We start from the raw sequence: 22117 nt of genomic DNA on the forward strand, positions 1-22117 counted from the left end.
CAATTAAATATAAGTGGCAACTTAATGAAAAGTGTGGTCTGTGACTCTACATTCTCGTTTTGACTTTTATTTTCCCACAAATGGATGGGTAACTCCACAGGTCGTCCATTCCTGTGAGAGAAATGCTCTCGCTAATTCAAGACTACAGGCAACGTTTTAGCTTGATTTATGCCAATGGTAGATGAGTGAACATTATATTAATATTGCTCTACCAAACCTTTTCCCTTTTACACACACATATTTTAGTCAATGCAACTTTCTGCACAGAATCAGGCCCTTCTGTCCACCAACACAGTGCTGACCATCAACCAGATATTTACCTGAATCCTACATAACTTTCATATTCTTTATATTCTCCCCACATTCTGATCAACTCCCCCCAGACTCTGCCGCTCACCTGCACACCAGAGGACATTTACAGCGGCCAATTGATTTCTCTTTGGGATGTGGGAGAAAATCTACATGGTCACAAGGAGGACGTGCAAACTCCACACAGACAGGACCTGTGGTCAGATTTATACCCAACTTTTTCTAAGCAGTTTACTTCTTTAAATCACATTGTCCATATCTAAAGGTCATGTCACCTCTCGTCACAATATTGATTGATAGAAATCCTGTAGAATATGTAGGTATTTGCTAACTATTTGACCCATTTCTTTAAGCTCTTGAAAAGGCAGTACCGCTAGAAGGGGACTGCGCCTTATCTGGATATTTCAGTACTTCTGGATATTGTCAGATGGCAGTTGCAGCTTCCCAAACATTTGTGCTGTGCTTTGATAAGAAACCTGTCTCATCGGCACTGAACTTTGACTTAGCACGCACAAGCAATTCTGAACTTCTTTGGGTATAAGAGCACAGTAACGTGTGCTGAATTCAATGTAATGACAACAACAATGGGTGAGCAGGTTTTTGGATAATTTTCCCTCTCCTCAATATCAGTGAGGGAACATTTTCTGCCCTTGGTTCTTGAATGGGTTTTCTATTGAAGTTATGACCATAATTTGATTCTGAGATTATTCTGAATGCATTGAATTTAGTGTTACTTGATGGTAACACAAATCATGGAAGCAACATAGATATTTTCTCTTTGTATCTTCTATCCTTTCTCACACTCCCACAGATTAAACTTGTATTGCAGTTTGTTCTCCCATTTGCAATTTTTTCAGAATCATGACACGAGAGGTTCAGACATAGAAATTCATCCTTGGTTGCTTAAAGTTTAAGAAGAGGTTGCTTAACATCAATGGAACTGCATTTCAGAAGAGGAGTAAATTGTGCAGATCTCACTGAATTGCACTATTAATGCAAATGAGCAAGGACAAAATTCCACAACAAATTATTTCCTTTTTTAATGATTTGAGTTCTGCGACTAATTATTTCTTCAATGACGTGAAGAAGTTCAAATCTGAAAGTCAATTGCATTCAATTTCAAGTAGTAGACATTCCCCTTTAAAATCACTGTGCTTAAAACTTTCAGCAGGGTAATGCAATGAGCAACAGTCACTTTTTGTTTTGTTGTTTATTTGCATAAGTAGTGGACAGAATGCTCTTCCACGTGTCACTTGAAATTGTTTTGAATATATGTTTGCAATGAATTTTGAGTAACTAAAATGAGAACTGTAATCCAATGAGATTATCTCCTGAATATGGATAAAAAAGACAGCTAGACATCAACGAACATAATCCCAAGACTCATGAATCCAGGTTGTGAGGCAAGATTAATTTCATTTACAATTCTTTCCTTTGACAAAATGATAGAAATATGATAATCTCTTTAACCTACTGAGATATAGATGTGTTAATGTACCAACCTTGGTCACCATGTGGAAAGCAAATGCTTTTAGATACTATATGTAACAATGTCAGGAAAATCCAACATTTTTCTTAAAGGTAATGAAGTATTTTTGAAGTCACGGGTAGACAGGGTGGTAAAAAAGCTATTTAGCACGCTGGCCTTCATCAGTCAGGGCACCGAGTACAGGAGATGGGACATTACATTGCAGATGTATAAGTCATTGGTGAGGCCGCACTTGGAGTATTGTGTGCAGTTTTGGTCACCCTGTTATAGGAAAGACGTTAAACTGGAAAGAGTGCAGAGAAGATTTACGAGAATGTTGCCAGGACTCGAGGGCCTGAGTTACAGGGAGAGGTTGGCCAGGCGAGGTCTTTATTCCTTGGCACGTAGGAGAATGAGGGGCGACCTTCTAGAAGTGTTTAAAATTATGAGGCATAGATAAGGTGGACGGTAACAGTCTTTTCCCCAGGGTAGGGGAGTCCAAAACTAGGGGGCATAGATTTAGGGTGAGAAGGGAAAGATTTACAAGGGACCTGAGGGGCAACTTTTTCACGCAGAGAGTGGTGAGTATATGGAACGAGCTGCCAGAGGAAGTGGGTGAGGCAGGTACAACAGTGTCATTTAAGAAGCACTTGGATAGGTACATGGAGGGGCGGGGCTTGGAAGGATACGGGCTGAATGCAGGAAATTGGGACTAGCTGGGTGGGCACCGTGGTCAGCATGGACTGGTTGGGCTGAATGGCCTGTATCCCTGCCTTATTGATTTATGGCTCTATGGTTAACGTCCCAGTGCACGAAACATGCTTGCTAGTTGTGCATTGCAAGATCACACAGACTGCACTTTGATAGATCAGACAATTTGCTTCAGTGATATTAGTTAAAAGATAAATACTAGCCTTGCCTAACTCCCTTGCTATCATTAAAAATAATAACAAAGAGTCCTTTGAGAGAGTAGACAATGTCCAGAAGGTGATGTCCATGATTCTGCAGTACTTTGCTTGATACTTGCCTGAAGTTCTTTTCAAAGGCCTGAATTAAGGCTTTGGCTGTGAACACAGGACCAATGGATGCAAACGTCAAATTAGCTAAAGAATTGATAATAATTTCTAAGAGGTATGTAAAATACTTTCAACAAAAGAAATTGAAGTAGAAGGACTCAATAGTTTCAAAGAGAAACATCTTGTTATCTGCTTGATTACAGTACTGTAAGCCAGAGGGATCAGTATGCCAAACGTAGTCCATAGCTTTCCTTGCTTTCCCCAGGCAATCTGTGTTCCTGATCTAATTCTCCTTTCTCTGACATCCATGATTTGCCTGTGTGGCCCCTCTGAGTTTCTGCATCCATCAAATCTTCCAGCTGCTCTCTTAATTAGATACCTCAACTCCCTTTGATTTTTGACTATTTCTGATGTCCAAACAGTTTTCTAAAAGCAATACAATGCATATTTGTGAGACATGTATTCAGTAAGCTTTGCTGCTGAAAGCAATCTTTGTCCCTCTGCAGAGTTTTTGTAATCTCCTCATCTGACTGGGTGGGCAGTGGTATGCGTTTGTTCTGAGCTGACAACATTGGATAGGCACTAAAAGAGGCATGCCTGAAATAAAGAAATTTGAATATAGTGATCTTTCTACCTGTTTCATGCCTTAAAACTTGAAAATTTTTAAAACTTTATTTGCAGAACGATAACAGGCCCTTCCGGCCCAACGAGTCCGCGCCATTTAAACCCACGTTAACCTACCTGTACCCAATAGGCTGAGCGAGCTAGGGATTTTCTCTTTGGAGAGGAGGAGGATGAGAGGTGACTTGATAGAGGTGTATGAGATGATAAGAGGCATAGATCGAGTGGACAGTCAGAGACTTTTTCCCGGGGTAACAATGGCTAACACAAGGGGGCATAATTATAAGGTGATTGGATGAAGATATAAGGGGGATGTCAGGGGTAAGTTTTTTTACACAGAGAGTGGTGGGTGCGTGGGACGCACTGCTGGCAGAGGTTGTGGGGGCAGACACATTAGAGACATTTAAGAGCCTCTTAGATAGCCACATGAATGATAGAGAAGTGGGGGGGCTATGTGGGAGGGAAGGGTTAGATAGATCTTAAAGCAGGATAAAATGTCAGCACAACATTGTGGGCCAAAGGGCCTGTACCGTGCTGTAATGTTCTATGTATGTCTTGCCTTATTCATGAAATCAGCCTACAGTGATTGCTATATTCATATGTGTAACCACTATTTCCAGAAATGTTAATATCACTTTGCTTTAGGTCTCTGGCACCATAAACACATCAGCAGAAAGACCATCTGTCCGGTGGACTTAGCTACAGTTCCAGGACTTTGCCTCTCCCTGCCAAGGCTTCCCTGACAGCAGGTCCCAAATCCATACCTTCCACACTGCCTTGAGGTAATGCTGCTGTTACCTCAAGTGTATATTAGACTTCCAGATGAAGATCTGCAGAAAAGACAACATATCTATTGCTCAACCTTCATACCATAAGCTGAGCTGAGTGACGCAACATGTCTTCATTGCATCCAACGTAGTGTACCCATGAGTGATGGGTACAACAAGTTTTTAGCATAAACTTATGGTGAGCAATCTGGCTCCTTGTCCAAACTTACAATAATGTAAAATTAACATCACCAGAACAGCTGGCCTTGCCAACCGTGGCCACAGCCCACATATGAATAAAAGTAAATAACTACAGTCCATTGAGGGCATTCTGTTTTAGAAGCAGAAAATGAAATGTGTTGGTTTGTTTAGGAAATGCTGTTTGGGAAACCACTGATTCAGTTTTAGTTTTTCTGAACCACTCAAAAGATGGGAAATGGGGCTTTTGAGTTTAATTTTTAAATACACGGCCAAATTTCCTTGCAACCTATGCTCTTCACTTCAGCATTTCTACCTTTCCTTTTGTCACCTCATTGGTTCTTAGATTATTAATTGCAAATAGTTGATATAGAGAAAGGCTGTATCACTATCTGCTTACTGGATATTTGGAATTTTGGGTGCATACTTCAAAAAAAACTAAGTTGGAAGATGTTTGTGACTTTCTGCACATAATGTTACTGATACTACAGACACTTAGAACATAAAACATAGAACAGTGCAGCACAGAACAGGCCCTTCGGCCCACAATGTTGTGCCGACATAACTAATCCCTCCTACCTACAGAATGTCCATATCCCTCCATTTTCCTCTCATTTATGTGCCCATCCAAGCCCCTCTTAAAAGCTCCCAATGAATTTGCCTCCACCACCCTATCAGGCAACGCATTCCAGGCATCCACCACTCTCTCAGTAAAAAATGTACCCCTCACGTCTGTTCTGAACCAACCCCCCTCACCTTAAATGCGTGCCCTCTGGTATTGGACTGCTCAATAATGGGAAAAAGATATTGCTTGTCCACCCTATCTATCCCCTCATAATTTTATACACTTCCAACAGATCACCCCTCAGCCTCCACCGCTCCAGAGAAAAGAACCCAAGTTTGTCCAGCCTCTCCTGATAGCCCATGCCCTCGAATCCAGGCAGCATCCTAGTAAACCTCCTCTGCACCCTCTCTAAAGCCTCGACATCCTTCAGTGAGGTGACCAGAATTACACGCAATACTCTAATTGTGTCCTAACCAGAGTTCTATAGAGATGCATCATAACTTCTTGACTCCTGTACTCAATACCACGATTAATAAATGCAAGCATTCCATAAGCCTTCTTAACCACCTGTCTACCTGTGTAGCCACTTTCAATGAGTCATGGGATTAAGCTTAATTTTCCAGGAATTTGTCTTTAATAAAAGGCAGCTTGTAACATTAAATGTGCTGGGTGGGTAGGGGGATGTTGTTGGAAATGGAGGAGCAAAAAGTGGGTTCGGGTAGGGTGAGAGTAATTTTGTGTAGACAGCATTGGACTTGATAGACTGAAGGGTCTGTTTCCATGCTATGTCTCTCTGACTCCATTCATGATGCAGGATATGAGCAGGTCACCAGGAGATTTATCATTAGCCTAGATATTTTCTTGTTAATATATAATATGGGCAGCCCAGTGGTGCAGCTAATAGAGCCACTGCCACTCACCGCCAGAGACTCGTGTTTGATCCTGACTTCGGCTGCTGCCTGTGTGGAGCTTGCACGTTCTCCCTATGAATGCATGCATTGCTCTGGGTGCTCCGGTTTCCCTCCACATCCCCAAAAAAGAGCAGGTTAACGGGATAATTGCCCGCAGTAAATTGGTGCAAAGGTGAGTGTAGAGTCAAGGAGTTGACGGGAATGCAGGATTAGTGTGGTTGATGGTCAGTGCGGACTCGATGGGCAGAAGGGCCCGTTTCTGTCTATGATCCTAATATATGTATAACCATTGTCAAGAAAGTAGGTAAACTTTTCTTAATGCACAAGATTTCATTATCCAATAAAAATGGATGAAAACAACAGCAAACTTTTGTGTAATTGAGATCATCTTACAGGAGATAATTTTGCAGTTTATTGTTTTGAGTGTATTTGACTTCCTCAGCTTGCTGCAGACTGGCTCCCACACAGTTTTCAGTGGGCTGAACCATCATGCCAACAGCCCAGAAGTTAAGAGAAACCCCAGAGTTACTGTGGCATCAGAGAAGATTTACGAGGATGATTCCTGGAATGAAAGGGCTTACATACGATGAGCGTTTGTTGGCTCCTGGACTGTACTCATTGGAGTACAAAAGAATGCGAGGGGACCTCATAGAAACATTTCAAATGTTGAAAGGACTGGACAGAGTAGATGTGGCTAAGTTGTTTCCCTTGGTGGGTGAGCCCAGGACCAGAGGGCACAGTCTTAGAATTAGAGGGTACCCGTTTAGAACAGAGATGAGAAGAAAATTCTTTCGCCAGAGGGTCATGGATCTGTGGAATTCATTGCCACATACAGCTGTGGAGGCCCGATCATTGGGGGTGTTTAAGGAGGAGATTGATAGGTATCTAATTTGTTAAGGTATCAAGGGATATGGGGAAAAGGCCGGGAATTGGGGCTAGACAGGAGAACAGTTTTAGCGAATGGTGAGGTAGCGGAGCAGACTCAATGGGCCGAATGGCCTACTTCTGCTCCTTTGTCTTGTGATCTTGTGGTCATTCTGTCACACCGCTCAGGTACTGCATTTTCACACGTCAGAGTTCTGGAACAAGAAAACCTTCTCTTCCCATGTTCAGATGCTCACTGTTGTCACCTCCAGCTCAGTGCAGAGTGCAGAGAGCAACTAGTTCATTGAGTTTGTATGATCCAAGAGATCTTGCTGAAGTCCTGCACAAGTCTCACTGAGGCAGCTGGAGTGACATCTGCACTCTATGATGATTCATACTTATTGTCAACCATTTTGATGGTTTCACGGCTGCGGTCCTTTGCACAGTGTACAGGATATAAAACCAAAATCAGTGCAATCAAGTAAGTAAATGAAGTTTATCTCAAATTAAATTCATTCAATAATCACCACTCACTGGCACTATTGTAGAGTTGTTTACCCAATGGAAATGTGACACTCAGTGTAACTAATGTCAAAAGCAATGCTTTGATTATTTCCGAAATTCTATTTATGTGTTTTGTAGGCGTCACCTTGGAATTAGATTCTTGCTTAGACCCGGGAATCCCTGTAAATGGGCGCCGACACGGAAATAACTTCTCCATTGGATCGACTGTGACCTTCAGCTGTTTCCCAGGTTACACTTTAAGTGATGACAAACCCCTCATTTGCGAAGATAACCGCCAATGGAACCACGCCTTGCCGAGCTGTGAAGGTAGGCTCCCCCCTCTCGTTCGTGTCTGCAGGACGTCAGGAGTACCTACCTTACTAGGTAAACGGAGAATCTGAGGTACCAGGGCCGTAGTAAGTTGAGGACAAGTCAGGCAATCATTTAAAACACTGTCACCACTTAATGCAATTTGTCATCATAATTTCTACTATTGAAGCAATAACATTGAATCAGTATCAGGTTTATTATCACTGACATATGATGTGAAATGTGTTGTTTTGTGGCAGCAGTACAGTGCAAGACATAAAAATCTATAAATTACAAAAATAAATAAGTAGTACAAAAATAAGGAATAACGAGGTAGTGTTTATGGGTTCGTGGACCATTCAGATATCTGTTGACAGAGGGGAAGGAGCAGTTCCTGAATCATTGAATGTGGGTCTTCAGATACCTGTACCACCTCCCCAATGGCAGTAACGAGAAGAGGGCATGTCCCAGACGATGAGGGTCCTTAGTGATGGATGCTGCCTTCTTGAGGGCAACACCTCTTGAAGATGTCCTCGATGGCGGGGAGGGTTGTGCCCGTGATGGAGCTGGCTGAGTCTACAACCCGCTGCAGCCTCTTCAGCCATTGAAGAGATCTTGGAAAGAGAAAGATAGGTATGAAAGAGTAAATCAAAGAGGGCAATTTAGTTAGTGGATATTCTGATGAATTGAAAGTATGCACATCAATGTCAAGAGTTTAAAAGTAATGTTTAAAGATGAATTGCTAACGTTTTGTTAACATCAAAGTTGAGTACTAAGGTTTTCATAGTTACACGTAGTGGCGAACTGAGCCCTTTTGACCATTTATTAATTCTTGTGACTATTTGTTACAAAAGCAATTGGCCGTGTAATGTGAGACCCCACAAATGAGATATTCTATATGCTCAGATGTCGTTAGTCCACAATGACGAATATAATACTGAACCACGCATTACAATTTAGAAGGACAAGGGCAGCAAAACTATAGGGACGTCACCACCTAGAAGTTGCCCTCCAAGCCACACACCATCCTGACTTGGAAATATATCACCGTTCCTTCACCGTCACTGGGTCAAAGTCCTGGAACTCCCTCCCCAACAGCACTGTGGGTGCACCCACATCTCAAGGACTGCAGCAGTTCTGGAAAGCAGCTCACCAGCACCTTCTCAAGGTCGACCAGGGGCGGGCAATTAAATGCTGGCTCAGTCAGCGAAGCCCACATCCCTTGAATGAAAACAAAATATAATGACCTGACTTCAACTTTTAAAATATAAAAACGAAACAGACTGGTGTCTAATTCATGAAAAATCTACTCAGATGCAACTGCAGAGTCACTGAGCAGGTTGTAACTGCCTCTTGCTGTCTCTGAAGGTCGAGTTTTTCTGGTTTCAAAAATTGGCATTGGGTCTGGAAATTAGAAGAAGTCCGTGCAGTTGATGTTGGGGTGGTAGAGACTGGTAAATTGGTCTGAACATGGTTCAGCTGCCCCAGAATCAAACCTAATCTTCAGACACCCAACCTCCAGTTGTGTGCATGAAGATACAGGAGACGACAGATGCTGGAATCTGGAGCAACGCAAAAAGTTCTGGAGGAACTCAATGGGTCAGGCAGCATCTGTGGAGGGAAATGGACCGTCGAAGTTTTGGGTCGAGACCCTTCATCTGGACTGGAAGAGTAAAGGGGACAAGGGGGAAGGGGAGGAGAAAGAGCTGGCAGGCGATAGGTTGATCCAGGGGAGGGGTGATAGGCAGATGGAGGAGGGAGAGTGGGAACGGTGTCGGAAGCTGGGAGGTGATAGGCAGAAGTGACAAAGGGCTGAAGATCATGGGATCTGATAGGATCCTGGAATAAAGGGAGGGAGGTGGGGAGGGGAACCGGTGCGAGAAGTATGTGGCAGATGGAGACGGTGGGGAGGGGACAAAGATAAAGTATTGGGGATCAGGAGGAGAGAAAACAAGGAAAGATAGGGGGAAAATGGACAGAGGGGGAGTGATTACTGGAAGTGTGAGAATTTGATGTCCATGTCACCAGTAAGGCAGTGAGACTACTTTCAGGTCATTGTTAGTCTTGTCCCCTTTCCCCACACCAGACCCAACAGTCAGCACTGACTCAGCACCATGAAGAGAGACATTCGCTCCCCATTCTCAGGCTCCACTTCAATAAATCCCACACTTGCTGAGACCCCAGCCTCGTACACTTAACTGCAGTCAGAGCAGTGCTGGGCTCACCTTTCGTAATGTTGGTCTAAAACTCTGCACTGGCCACTTAGCTTCTGTGTGAAGCTTTGGTGATGGTACAATCGGATGAAAACTGAGGCAGGCTGTTATGCCGTACGACCCTGCCATAAGTTGCTTGAGTTTAACTCATACGAATCTTCTGGGGAGGACTGATTGACTTCCCAATGCGCTGGGATGCTGGTTTAAGAGCTATCTTGCAGCTCTAACCTGTGGTGGCCAATTAATCTACCAACCGGCACACCTTTGGGATGTGGGAGAAAACCAGAGCACTCAGGGGAAATGCATGTGGCCACAGGGAGAACATGCAAACTCCACACAGACAGCATCAGAGGTCAGGAAGGAACACAGGTCTCTTGCACTGTGAAACAGGGGCCCCACCAGCTGCATCACTGCGATCGAGTAAAATTCCTCTGCCTGTCCTTTATAGAGGTGACATGAATCTTCTCAGTGGGATAAATACTCTTACCTAGCGTTTCTGCAGGAAAATCGTACTCAAAGGACCCTCAGATCAGAGAAATGATTTTATAGTGAGACTTACATATCTGCAGCTCATAACCACCTCTGGTAAGGCAGTCTACTCACACTACAAGACAGCTGAACTTCCTCTGTGCAGTTACCTTGATATTTTACAAAACTTTCTGAAAGAGTAAAAATTTTGACCTGAAATTAGTAATGGACTCTGAACTCGCATAAAATCACATAGAAACTCAACAATCCAGTCCTTTCAAATGAAAACATGAAATAAGGCAATGCATTGACACTTGCCTGTGAAAATTTGCCAGAAGCGCAGTAGCTGTAAGTGAACTGAATACAATTATTTCAGTGAACTGACTACTTACACTGAGAACCTTAACAGTAATCTACGTCCATTAGCAACAATTGAATGAATGTTTCTTAATAGGCCAGAAGAAACCAATTACTCCAAGATAAAAGCATTTAAGCCACCCTACATATTAAGTTTGACCCTTGACTGAAGGTTCTAAAAGGATGCATTCACGTTCAGATCCAGGGAAATGACTCCATTTCTCATGAATTAAATAAATCGAACCCAGGTTATAACATGGATCAGTTAATATTGGAATCATTCCTTTTGTTATTTTATGTTTATAATAACTTCGAGGAGAACTGTTCAATAAGAGAGAAATTTACAGCTGTCCTTTTATCCAAGTATCTAACAGGTGTTGTAACGATCGCATTTATTAAAAATTTCACAATATCAGATTTCAATTAACTTGGAGCACATTTGGAACTGAGAGTTTTTATTATAAAACATAGAACATTACAGCACAGTACAGGCCCTTCGGCTCACGATGTTGTGCTGACGTTTTATCCTGCTTTAATATCTATCTAACCCTTCCCTCCCACATAGCCCTCCATTTCTCTATCATTCATGTGTCTATCTAGGGGTCTCTTAAATGTCCCTAATGTACCTGCCCCCACAATCTCTGCCGGCAGTGTGTTCCATGCACCCACCACTCTCTGTGTAAAAAACTTACCCCAACATCCCCCTTATACCTTCCTCCAGTCACCTTAAAATTATGTCCCCTTGTGTTAGCCATTGTCGCCCTGGGAAAAAGTCTCTGTCTGTCCATTAGATCTATGCCTCTCATCTTCTTGTACACCTTTATAAAGTCACCTCTCATCTTCCTTCTCTCCAAAGAGAAAAGCTCTAGCTCGCTCAACCTATCCTCATAAGACATGCTCTCCAATCTAGGCAGCATCCTGGTAAATCTTCTTTGCACCCTCTCTAAAGCTTCAACATCCTTCCTATAATGAGGCAACCAGAACTGAACACAATACTCCAAGTGTGGTCTAACCAGAGTTCTGTAGAGATGCAATATTACCTCGTAACTCTTGAACTCAATACCCCAACTAATGAAGGCCAACACTCCATATGTCTTCTTAACATCCCTATTGACCTACATGGCAACATTGAGGGATCTATGGACGTGGACCCCAAGATCCCTCTTTTCCTCCACACTGCTGAGAGTCCTGCCATTAACCTTGTATTCTGCCTTCAAATTTAATCTCCCGAGGTGTATCACTTCACACTTATCCGGGTTGAACTCCATCTGCCACTTCTCAGCCCAGCTCTGCATTTTATCAATATCCTGTTGTAATCTACAGCAACCTTCTACACTATCCACAACACCATCAACCTTTGTATCATCAGCACACTTACTAACACACCCTTCTACATCCTCATCCAAGTCATTTATAAAAATCACAAAGAGCAGGGGTCCTAGAACAGATCCCTGCAGAACACCACTGGTCACCAACCTCCAGGCAGAATATGCTCCATCTACAACCACCCTCTGTCTTCTATGGGTGAGCCAATTCTGAATCCACACAGCCAAGTTTCCCTGGATCCCATGCCTCCTGACTTTTTGAATAAGCCTTCCATGAGGAACCTTATCAAACTCCTCACTAAAATCCATGTACACCACATCCACTGCTCTACCTTCATCAGTTAGCTTTGTCATATCCTCAAAGAATTCAATCAGGCTCATGAGGCACGACCTGCCCCTCATAAAATCATGCTGACTGTCCCTAATCAGCCTATGCTTCTCCAAATGCCCATAAATCCTGTCTCTAAGAATCTTCTCCAGTAATTTTCCCACCACTGAAGTAAGACTCACTGGTCTGTAATTCCTAGGGTTATCCCTACTTCCTTTCTTGAACAAAGGAACAACATTTGCCACCCTCCAATCATCCGGCACTGCTCCTGTCACCAGTGAGGATGCAAAGATCATCGCCAAAGGTGCAGCAATCTCTTCTCTCACTTCCCGTAATAACCTTGGATATATCACGTCCGGCCCCGGTGACTTATCTATCCTAATGTTTTTCAATAGTTCTAGCACATCCTCTTTCCTCACGTCGACATGCCCGAGCATATCAGCCTGTCGTACACCATCCTCACAAACGTCAAGGTCTGTCTCTCTGGTGAATACTGAAGCAAAGTATTCATTAAGAACCTCCCCTACCGCTTCCGACTCCAGGCACGTTTCCTTTTTTATCCCTGATCTGTCCTACCCTCATTCTAGTCATCCTCCTATTCTTCACATATGTGTAGAACACCTTGAGGTTTTCCTTGATCCTACTCACCAAGGACTTCTCGTGCCCCCTTCTAGCTCTCCTAAGTCCATTCTTAAGCTCCCTCCTGGCTACCTTGTAAGTCTCCTGATCCATGCTTTCTAAACCTTAGGTAAGCTTCTTTCTTCCTCTTGACAAGATATTCAGTGTCTCTTGTCAACCGTGGTTCCTTCACTCTACCATCCTTACCCTGCCTCAATGAGACAAACCTATCCAGAAGCCGATGCAAGTACTCCCTAAACAACCTCCACATTTCCACTGTGCACTTCCCCAAGAACATCTGCTCCCAATTTACACTCCCAAGTTCTTGCCTAATAGCATCATAATTCCCCCTCCCCCACTTAAATATTGTCTGCTCCTATCCCTCTCCAAGGCGATTATAGTTGGTGTACCTTCTCAATGTTGCATTGTGATATAATCAATTACTTACTTTTATATGAAGACTCAGTTCTTCTGTATTTTTCATACAAAGCACACAGAGCGTTACTTTCTCACAAACATTTGGCATTTATTGTTTCCTCTGTCACGGAAGTTACAAGAGGCAACTGACCGTTTCTCTTTTGTTTTAGCTTTTTGTGGTGGCTACATCCATGGTACAAGTGGGACCATTCTGTCACCTGGATTTCCTGATTTCTATCCTAATTCCTTAAATTGTACCTGGATAATTGAAGTGTCACATGGAAAAGGTGAGCCTGTGTGTTGTTCTTCACGATGGTGCATCTGCATAAGGATTCTTTTCAGACTAGGATAGCTGGCTGTTGTTCTATTACCCTGATAGGACCTTGCATCCAAACTCACTCTGACCTTTCATGGACTCACTAACCCAGTAATGGCCCAGTTGCATCAATGTATTACCTTGTTGTTGAAGAAGAGAGCTCAGCATCACTACCCTGAGTGACTGGGGCTGGGCTTTATTTGCTGCTGGCAGCTGTTCCACATCCTGAAATGGGGCTCTTATTTCTCAAAGTCAAAGTTGAGTTCATTGCCATCTGCACAAGTCCGTGTATGTACAGGTGTAATAAAAAAAACTTACTTGCAGCAGCATCACAGGCACATAGCATCGGATAAGCAGCATTCAGAAGAAAAACATAAATTAGGCATAAAATATGCACAATTTTTACAAGAAAAAAACAAAGTCCATTGTAATGCAAAGTGGTCAAAGTAGTCACAATGTTGATGCACTGAGGTAGTGATTAGGGAGTAGCTGTTCCTGAATCTGGTGGTGTGGGACTTCAGGCTTCTGTACCTCCTGCCTGATGGTAGCTGTGAGAAGATGGCACGGCCCGGATGGTGGGATATTTGATGGTAGGTGCTGCCTTCTTGAGGCAGCGCCTCCTGTAGATACTACCGATGGTGGGAGGGATGTGCCCGTGATTTTTTGGGCAGAGTCCACTGCTCTCTGCAGCTTCTTACGTTCCTGCGCATTCGAATTGCCTGTTCCAGACCATGATACAACCTGCCAGGATACTTTCAACAGTGCGTCTGTAGAAGTTTTTAATGTGAATGTATGAGTTATTGCAAGAAATCTTTCAGACTGAGGAAATTAAACCTCACTGCACAATGGGGGATTATCTCAGCTGTCTCTGCAAACCAGAGTCGGCCTTTTCCAGGCAGCAGTGATCGGGAATGACAGCAGTCAGAAATCTTCTGTTTACTTTTAGGTGTGCAGTTGGTGTTTCATACATTTCACCTGGAGAGCTCGCATGACTATCTAATCATCACGGAAGATGAGAGCTTCACCGAACCTGTAACAAGACTCACCGGCTCTGCTTTGCCTCCAACTATTAATGCGGGTCTCTTTGGAAATTACACTGCGCAATTGCGCTTCATCTCTGATTTCTCTGTGTCTTATGAAGGGTTCAACATCACGTTCTCAGGTAGGATCCCTCACTTCTCATTGGTCCAAAACATGGTTTAAAATAAAGCATGTGAGATAAAGCAGCAATTGGGAAGCAAACTTCGGTGCACAAAATCATGAGGGGCATCGATAGGGTGAATGCACTCAGCCTTTTTCCCAGGGTTGGGGAATCAAGGACTGGAGGGCACAGGTTTAAGTTGAGAGGGGAACGATTTCATTGGAACTTGAGGGGCAACTTTTTTACAAGCTGCTAGAGGAAGTGGTTGAGACAGGTACAATCACAACTTTTAAAAGACAGTTGAACGTGTGTATGGATTGGAAAGGATTAGACGGTTCTGGGCCAAACGCTGGCAAATGGGACTCACTTGGATGGGGCATCTTGGTCGGCATGGACCAGTTGGGCCAAAGGGCCTGTTTCCCTGCTGTATAACTCTATGAACATAGAACATAGAAAGTATAGCACAATACAGGCCCTTCGGCCCACAATGTTGTGCCGACCTTTAAACCTTGCCTTAGACTATCTAACCCCTTCCTCCCACACTTAGGTTGTTTTCTCTGGAGCATCAGAGACTGAGGGGAGACCTGATAAAAGTTTATAGGGTTATGGGAGACATAGTCAGAATCCTTTTCCCAGGGTAAGAAATGTCAAGTACTAAAGGACACGCATTTAAGGTGAGAAGGGGAAAGTTCAAAGACGATGTGCAGGGTAAGTATTTTACAAAGAGTGTAGTGGGCGCCTGGAACGGGCTGCCAGGGGTGGCAGAGGCAGATACGATCGTGGTGTTAGACAAACACGTGAATACGCAGGGAATGTGGATCACGTGCAGGCAGTAGAGATTTAGTTTAATTCGGCATCGTGTTCGGCACAGACATTGTGGGCTGAAGGGCCTGTTCCTGTGCTGTACTGTTCTATATTCAATCACTTTGAAACCTTGCACTATGATTGACAGGTTTTTATCTTTCTCTGCCCTACTAAATTTTAGCTGGCACTTTGACTGTTACGAATTTTAGTGGCATCATACCCAGCATTGTTAAATAGAAGAGTCTAACCAAAACTGGTACGTTTACTGCGAATATCAGGTGGTGTACAGAAAGCCTCAGTAATGGCATTCCAGATTTCCATGTTGACAATCTTTATGTGTGACCGCTTCAGTGTGATAGGGAGGACAACCTGCCAATTTTTATGGAAGTTATTTTTAATCAAGTAAGGCTTCCAGTGAAATGGGGCAATAATGCTTTGCACTTGCTGAGTGGACAACATAAATCACAACATATATGAGCGTAACATGAACGGGAAGGAATGAACAAGATGAACAAGTCTATTGCCATTCACACAAGCACAGAAGAACACAAGGCAATAAGGGCACGAGTAGGCCCCCTGGCCCCTCGATCTTTTCCCGCCATTCAATGTGATCATGGCTGATCGACCCAAGGCCTCAACTCCTCTTCTGTACCAGATCTCCAGAGCCCTCATTCCTCTGATCTTTCAAACATTTATCGACCCTGACTTTAAATACTTCTAATGATCTAGCGTCCACAATTCACTGGGTAAAGGGTTCCACAGATTCACCACTCTTTGTTGACTTCATCGTGTTTGTTTCATTCACCCATGATCACCTACTTAACAAGTAACCGGATATTATTGTTAAATGGTTATTTTGCTACTTTGCGTTGACAGAGTATGAACTGGAGCCCTGTGATGATCCTGGTGTTCCTGCTTTCAGTCGGAGAATTGGGTTTCAGTTTGAAGTTGGAGACTCGTTGACGTTTTCCTGTTTTCCGGGATATAGACTGGAAGGTGCTTCTCAGATCACCTGTTACGGAGGAGGAAGGCGTGTGTGGAGTGCACCTCTTCCAAGGTGTGTGGGTAGGTGGTCACATGCTTTCATTTCATGCATCCTAACTTTGAGATTACTGTATTTATTATGAGAGAAGCTATTGACAGGAATGTAGACCAACAACAGCAGATGGGTGTCATGGTATCAATTCCCTACAGAACAGTTCCATGGATTTCTTAACAATTCACAGAAATATTTCTTGAATGCCAAATATTGAGGTAGAATTCAGAGTTAACTATCATTCGATTTTTTTTCCACAAGCAAATATGCCAAAGCTAATCAAGAATGAAGAACACAGTGAAATATATGAGATTTAACCAATTCTGCCCTTGGACACATCAAGGAGCTTGTCTGGATGGTGTGTTTGATATTTATTGTTTACGTGATCACGCCTTCAAGATAGTCATGGAAAAAATGATAAGGTTGGTCCTCAATTTAGGGGCCTAACTTCTTTGGAAAGCAGATTTCAATCGTGTAAGACAGCACCAGGGAGAGGTTCTGATGCAGGGTTTCAACAGAAAAAGTCGACAATTCCTTCCCCCCAACAGATGCTGCTCGACCTGCCGTGTTCTTCCAGCAGATTGTTTGTTGCTCCAGATTCCAGCACCTGAAGTCTCTTGTGTCTCCAGGGAGAGGTAGATTGGGAGCAGGTATGGAGGGGGGTGGTGGGGTGGGGTGGTACAACGTCCAATAAGTGGGAGGCTTTTAAAAGTGAGTTAGTAAGGGTTCAGGGTCAGCATGTCCCTGGAAGTGTAAGAGGGAGCAATGGTAAGTTTAGAGAAACCTGCTTAACAAAGGATATTGATCAGGGAAAAGAAGGAAGCATGTGTCTGGCATAGGAAATAGTTGTCATACAAGTCACTTGATGTTCATAGGGGATCTAAGAGAAACTTAAGGAAGAAATTAAGAGGACAAAAAGGGGTCACAAAATGATCTTGGAAAGTCGGAATTGGAATCATATTTATTATAGAACATAGAACACTACAGCACAGTACAGGCCCTTCGGTCCACAATGTTGTGCTGACGTTTTATCCTGCTCTAAGATCTATCTAACCCTTCCCTCCCACATAGCCCCCCATTTCTCTATCATTTATGTGTCTGTCTAAGAGTCTCTTAAATGTCCCTAATGTATCAGCCCTCACAACCTCTGCCGGCAGTGCGTTCCATGCACCCACCACTCTCTGTGTAAAAAACTTACCCCTGACATCCCCCTTATACCTTCCTCCAATCACCTTAAAATTATATCCCCTCATGTTAGCCATTGTTGCCCTGGGAAAAAGTCTCTATTATCACTGGAATATGACATGAAATTTGTTGTTTTGCGGCAATAGTGCAAGACATAAAGACATACAAATTACTATAAGTTACAAAAATAAATAAGTAGTGCAAAAGAGGAATAATGAGATAGTGTTCATGGGTTCATGAATCTGAAATATAATATTTGTAATATATATTGAGATTGTTCTGTTAGGACATATACAGTAAATGGCAGGGACCTCAGGACCGTTGATAGATAAAGAGACATCTGCATGCAAGTTCATAACTCCATGGTGTTGGTATTGGTATTGGTTTATTATTGTCACTTGTACCGAGGTACAGTGAAAAACTTGTCTTGCACACCGATCGTACAGGTCAGTTCATTACACAGTGCAGTTACATTGAGTAAGTACAAAGTGCATTGATGTAGTACAGGTAAAAACAGTAACAGTACAGAGTGAAGTGTCACAGCTACAGAGAAAGTGCAGTGCAATAAGGTGCAAGGTCACAACAAGGTAGATCGTGAGGTCATAGCCCATCTCATTGTATAAGGGAACCGTTCAATAGTCTTATCACAGTGGGGTAGAAGCTGTCCTTAAGTCTGGTGGTACGTGCCCTCAGGCTCCTGTATCTTCTACCCGATGGAAGGGGAGAGAAGAGAGAATGTCCTGGGTGGGTGGGGTCTTTGATTATGCTGGCTGCTTCGCCAAGACAACGAGAGGTAAAGACAGAGTCCAAGGAGGGGAGGCTGGTTTCCATGATGTGCTGGGCTGTGTCCACAACTCCCTGCAGTTTCTTGCGGTCCTGGGCAGAGCAGTTGCCGTACCAAGCCGTGATACATCCAGATAGGATGCTTTCTATGGTGCATCAATAAAAGTTGGTGAGAGTCAAAGGGGACAAACCAAATTTCTTTAGCCTCCTGAGGAAGTAGAGGTGCTGGTGAGCTTTCTTGGCGGTGGCATCTACATGATTTGACCAGGACAGGCTGTTGGTGATGTTCACTCCCAGGAACTTGAAGCTGTCAACCCTCTTGACCTCAGCACCATTGATGTAGATAGGTGCATGTACACCTCCCCCTTTCCTGAAGTCAATGATCAGCTCTTTTGTTGACATTGAGGGCCAGGTTGTTGTCGTGACACCATTCCACTAAGCTCTCTATCTCCTTCCTGTACTCTGACTCATCGCTGTTTGAGATATGGCCTACAGCGATGGTATCATCTGCAAACTTGTAGATGGAGTTAGAGCAGAATCTGGCCACACAGTCATGAGTGTATAGGGAGTAGAGTAGGGGGCTGAGTACGCAGCCTCGTGGGGCACCAGTGTTGAGAATAATCGTGCCAGAGGTAGTTCTGCCTGTCCTAACTGATTGCGGTCTGTTTGTTAGAAAGTCAAGGATCCAGTTACAGAGGGAGGTGTTGAGTCCTAGGTCTTGGAGTTTGGTGACAAGCTTGCTTGGAATTATTGTTTGAAGGCAGAGCTGTATTCAATAAACAACAGTCTAACATAAGTGTCCTTACTGTCCAGATGCTCCAGGGCTGAGTGTAGGGCCAGGGAGATGGCATCCGCTGTAGACCTGTTTCACCGATAGGTGAATTGCAATGGGTCCAGGTTGTCTGGTAGGCTGGAGCTGATGCGTGCCATGACCAACCTCTCAAAGCACTTCATGATGGTGAATGTCAGAGCCACTGGTCGGTAGTCATTGAGGCGTGTTACCTTGCTTTTCTTTGGTACCGGGATGATAGTGATCTTCCTAAAACAGGAGGGAACCTGAGCTTGAAGCAGGGAGAGGTTGAATATGTCCGCAAATACTTCTGCCAGCTGATCAGCACAAGATCTGAGCACATGGCCCGGGACACCATCTGGGCCAGGTGCTTTCCTCGTGTTCACTCTCTCACCCATGGTGAGTAGGGTAGTGAAAAAGGCATTTGGTATGCTTGCCTTCATAGGCCAAAGCATTGAGTTGGGAGGCAATGTTGCAATTGCATGAAATGTTGATTAGACCATACTCAGAGTATTGTCGACAGTTCTGGTCGTCACACTACAGGAAGGGTGTGGCAGCAATAGACAATGTGCAGAAGAGATTCACCAGGATGTTGCCTGGAATGGAGAGCTGCAGTTCAAGTCAGAGTCGAGTTCATTGTCAGATGCACAAGTCCATGTGTGCACAGGTGCAATGAAAAACTTACTTGCAGCAGCATCACAGGCACAGAGCATCAGATAAGCAGCATTCACAAGAAAAGCATAAATTAAACTTAAATTATGCACAATTTTTACAAGAAAGAACACAATTAGAACAAAAAAAAACTAAGTCCGCTGCAGTGCAAAGTGGTCATAGTGTAGCTATATTGAGGTAGTGAGTAGGGTTGTGCTGGTTGGTTCAAGAACCGAATGGTTGAAGGGAAGTAGCTGTTCTTGAACCTGGTGGGGTGAAACCTGGTGGAGACTCTGGAGGCTGAGGGGTGACCTTATAGGGGTTTACAAAATCATGGGGGGCATAGGTAGGGTAAATAGTCAGAATCATTTCCCAGGGCAGGGAAGTCTACAACTAGAGGGCACAGATTTACTGTTAGATGGGAGATCTGACCAGTAAATCTCTCCACAGAGAGGGTGTGGATATTTGGAACGAGCTGCCAGAGAAGGTGACGGAGGCAGATCCAATTACAGTGCTTAAAAGGCATTTGGACAAGTACTTGGTTAGGAAATGATGAGAGGGAACCATAGAACCAAAGAACAATACAGCACAAAACAGGCCCTTCGGCCCACCATGTTGTGCCGCCCTTCAAACCACACCTAAGACTATCTAACCCCTTCCTCCCACATATCCTTCTATCTTAAATTCCTCCATATGCTTATCTAACAATCTCTTGAACTTGACCAATGTATTAGCCTCCACCACCACCCCAGGCAGCGCATTCCATGCACCAACCACTCTCTGGGTGAAAAACCTCCCTCTGACATCACCCTTGACATTCCCACCCAATACCTTAAAGCCATGTCCTCTTGTCTTGAGCATTGGCGCCTGGGGAAGAGGAGCTGGCTGTCCACTCTATCTATTCCTCTCAATGTCTTGTACACCTCTATCATGTCTCCTCTCATCCTCCTTCTCTCCAATGAGTAAAGCCCTAGCTCCTTTAGTCTCTCCTCATAATCCATACTCTCCAATCCAGGCAGCATCCCGGTAAATCTCCTCTGCACCCTTTCCAACGCCTCCACATCCTTCCTATAATGAGGCGACCAGAACTGGACACAGTACTCTGAGTGTGGCCTAACCAGAGTTTTCTAAAGCTGCATCATTACTTCGTGGCTCTTAAATTCGATCCCCCGACTTATGAAAGCTAACATCCCATAAGCTTTCTTAACTACCCTATCCACCTGTGTGGCAACTTTCAGTGATCTGTGGATATGAACCCCCAGGTCCCTCTGCTCCTCTACACTGCCCAGAATCTTACCATTTACCTTGTACTCTGCCTTTGGAGTTTGTCCTTCCAAAGTGTACCACCTCACACTTCTCCGGATTGAACTCCATCTCTGCATCCTATCAATATTCCTCTGTAAGCTTCTACAGCCCTCCACACTATCCACAACACCACCGATCTTTGTGTCATCTGCAAACTTGCTAACCCAGCCTTCCACCCCCTCATCTAAGTCATTAATAAATATCACAATAAGTAGAGGTCCCAGAACTGATCCCTGCGGGACACCACTAGTCACAGCCCTCCAATCCGAATGCACTCCCTCCACCACAACCCTCTGCTTTCTATACACAAGCCAATTTTGAATCCACACGGCCAAGCCTCCCTGGATCCCTTGGCCTCTGACCTTCTGAAGAAGCCTACCATGCGGAACCTTGTCAAACACCTTACTAAAATCCATGTAGACCACATCCACTGCACCACCCTCATCAAGCTTCCTGGTCACCTCCTCAAAGAACCGTATCAGGCTTGTGAGGCAAGATCTTCCCTTCATAAAGCCATGCTGGCTGTCCCTAATCAGTCCATGTTTCTCCAAATGCTCATAGATCCTATCTCTTAGAATCCTTTCGAACAGCTTACTCACCACAGACGTAAGGCTCACCGGTCTGTAATTCCCTGCACTATCCCTCCTACCTTTCTTGAATAAGGGGACAACATTTGCCACCCTCCAATCCTCCGGTACCATCCCTGTTGACAACGAGGACTCAAAGATCCTAACCAACGGTTCAGTAATCTCCTCCCTCGCCTCACGAAGCAGCCTGGGGAATATTCCGTCAGGCCCCGGGGACTTATCTGTCCTAATATTTTCTAACAACTCCAACACATCGTCTCA

At 44.0% G+C, this 22117-nt stretch overlaps 1 protein-coding gene across 1 annotated transcript in view; it reads left to right on the top strand.

Moving 5' to 3' along the window:
* LOC127575302 (CUB and sushi domain-containing protein 1-like) overlaps positions 1-22117 on the top strand; it is a 2402828-nt gene that overhangs the window by 1754258 nt on the left and 626453 nt on the right. Inside the window, 4 exon segments of the mRNA XM_052025075.1 lie at positions 7362-7550; positions 13429-13545; positions 14521-14736; positions 16396-16584. Of these exon segments, the coding sequence (XP_051881035.1) occupies positions 7362-7550; positions 13429-13545; positions 14521-14736; positions 16396-16584 (711 nt within the window).

This window comes from Pristis pectinata, chromosome 10 (genome assembly GCF_009764475.1).
Source record: "Pristis pectinata isolate sPriPec2 chromosome 10, sPriPec2.1.pri, whole genome shotgun sequence".
NCBI lineage: Eukaryota > Metazoa > Chordata > Chondrichthyes > Rhinopristiformes > Pristidae > Pristis > Pristis pectinata.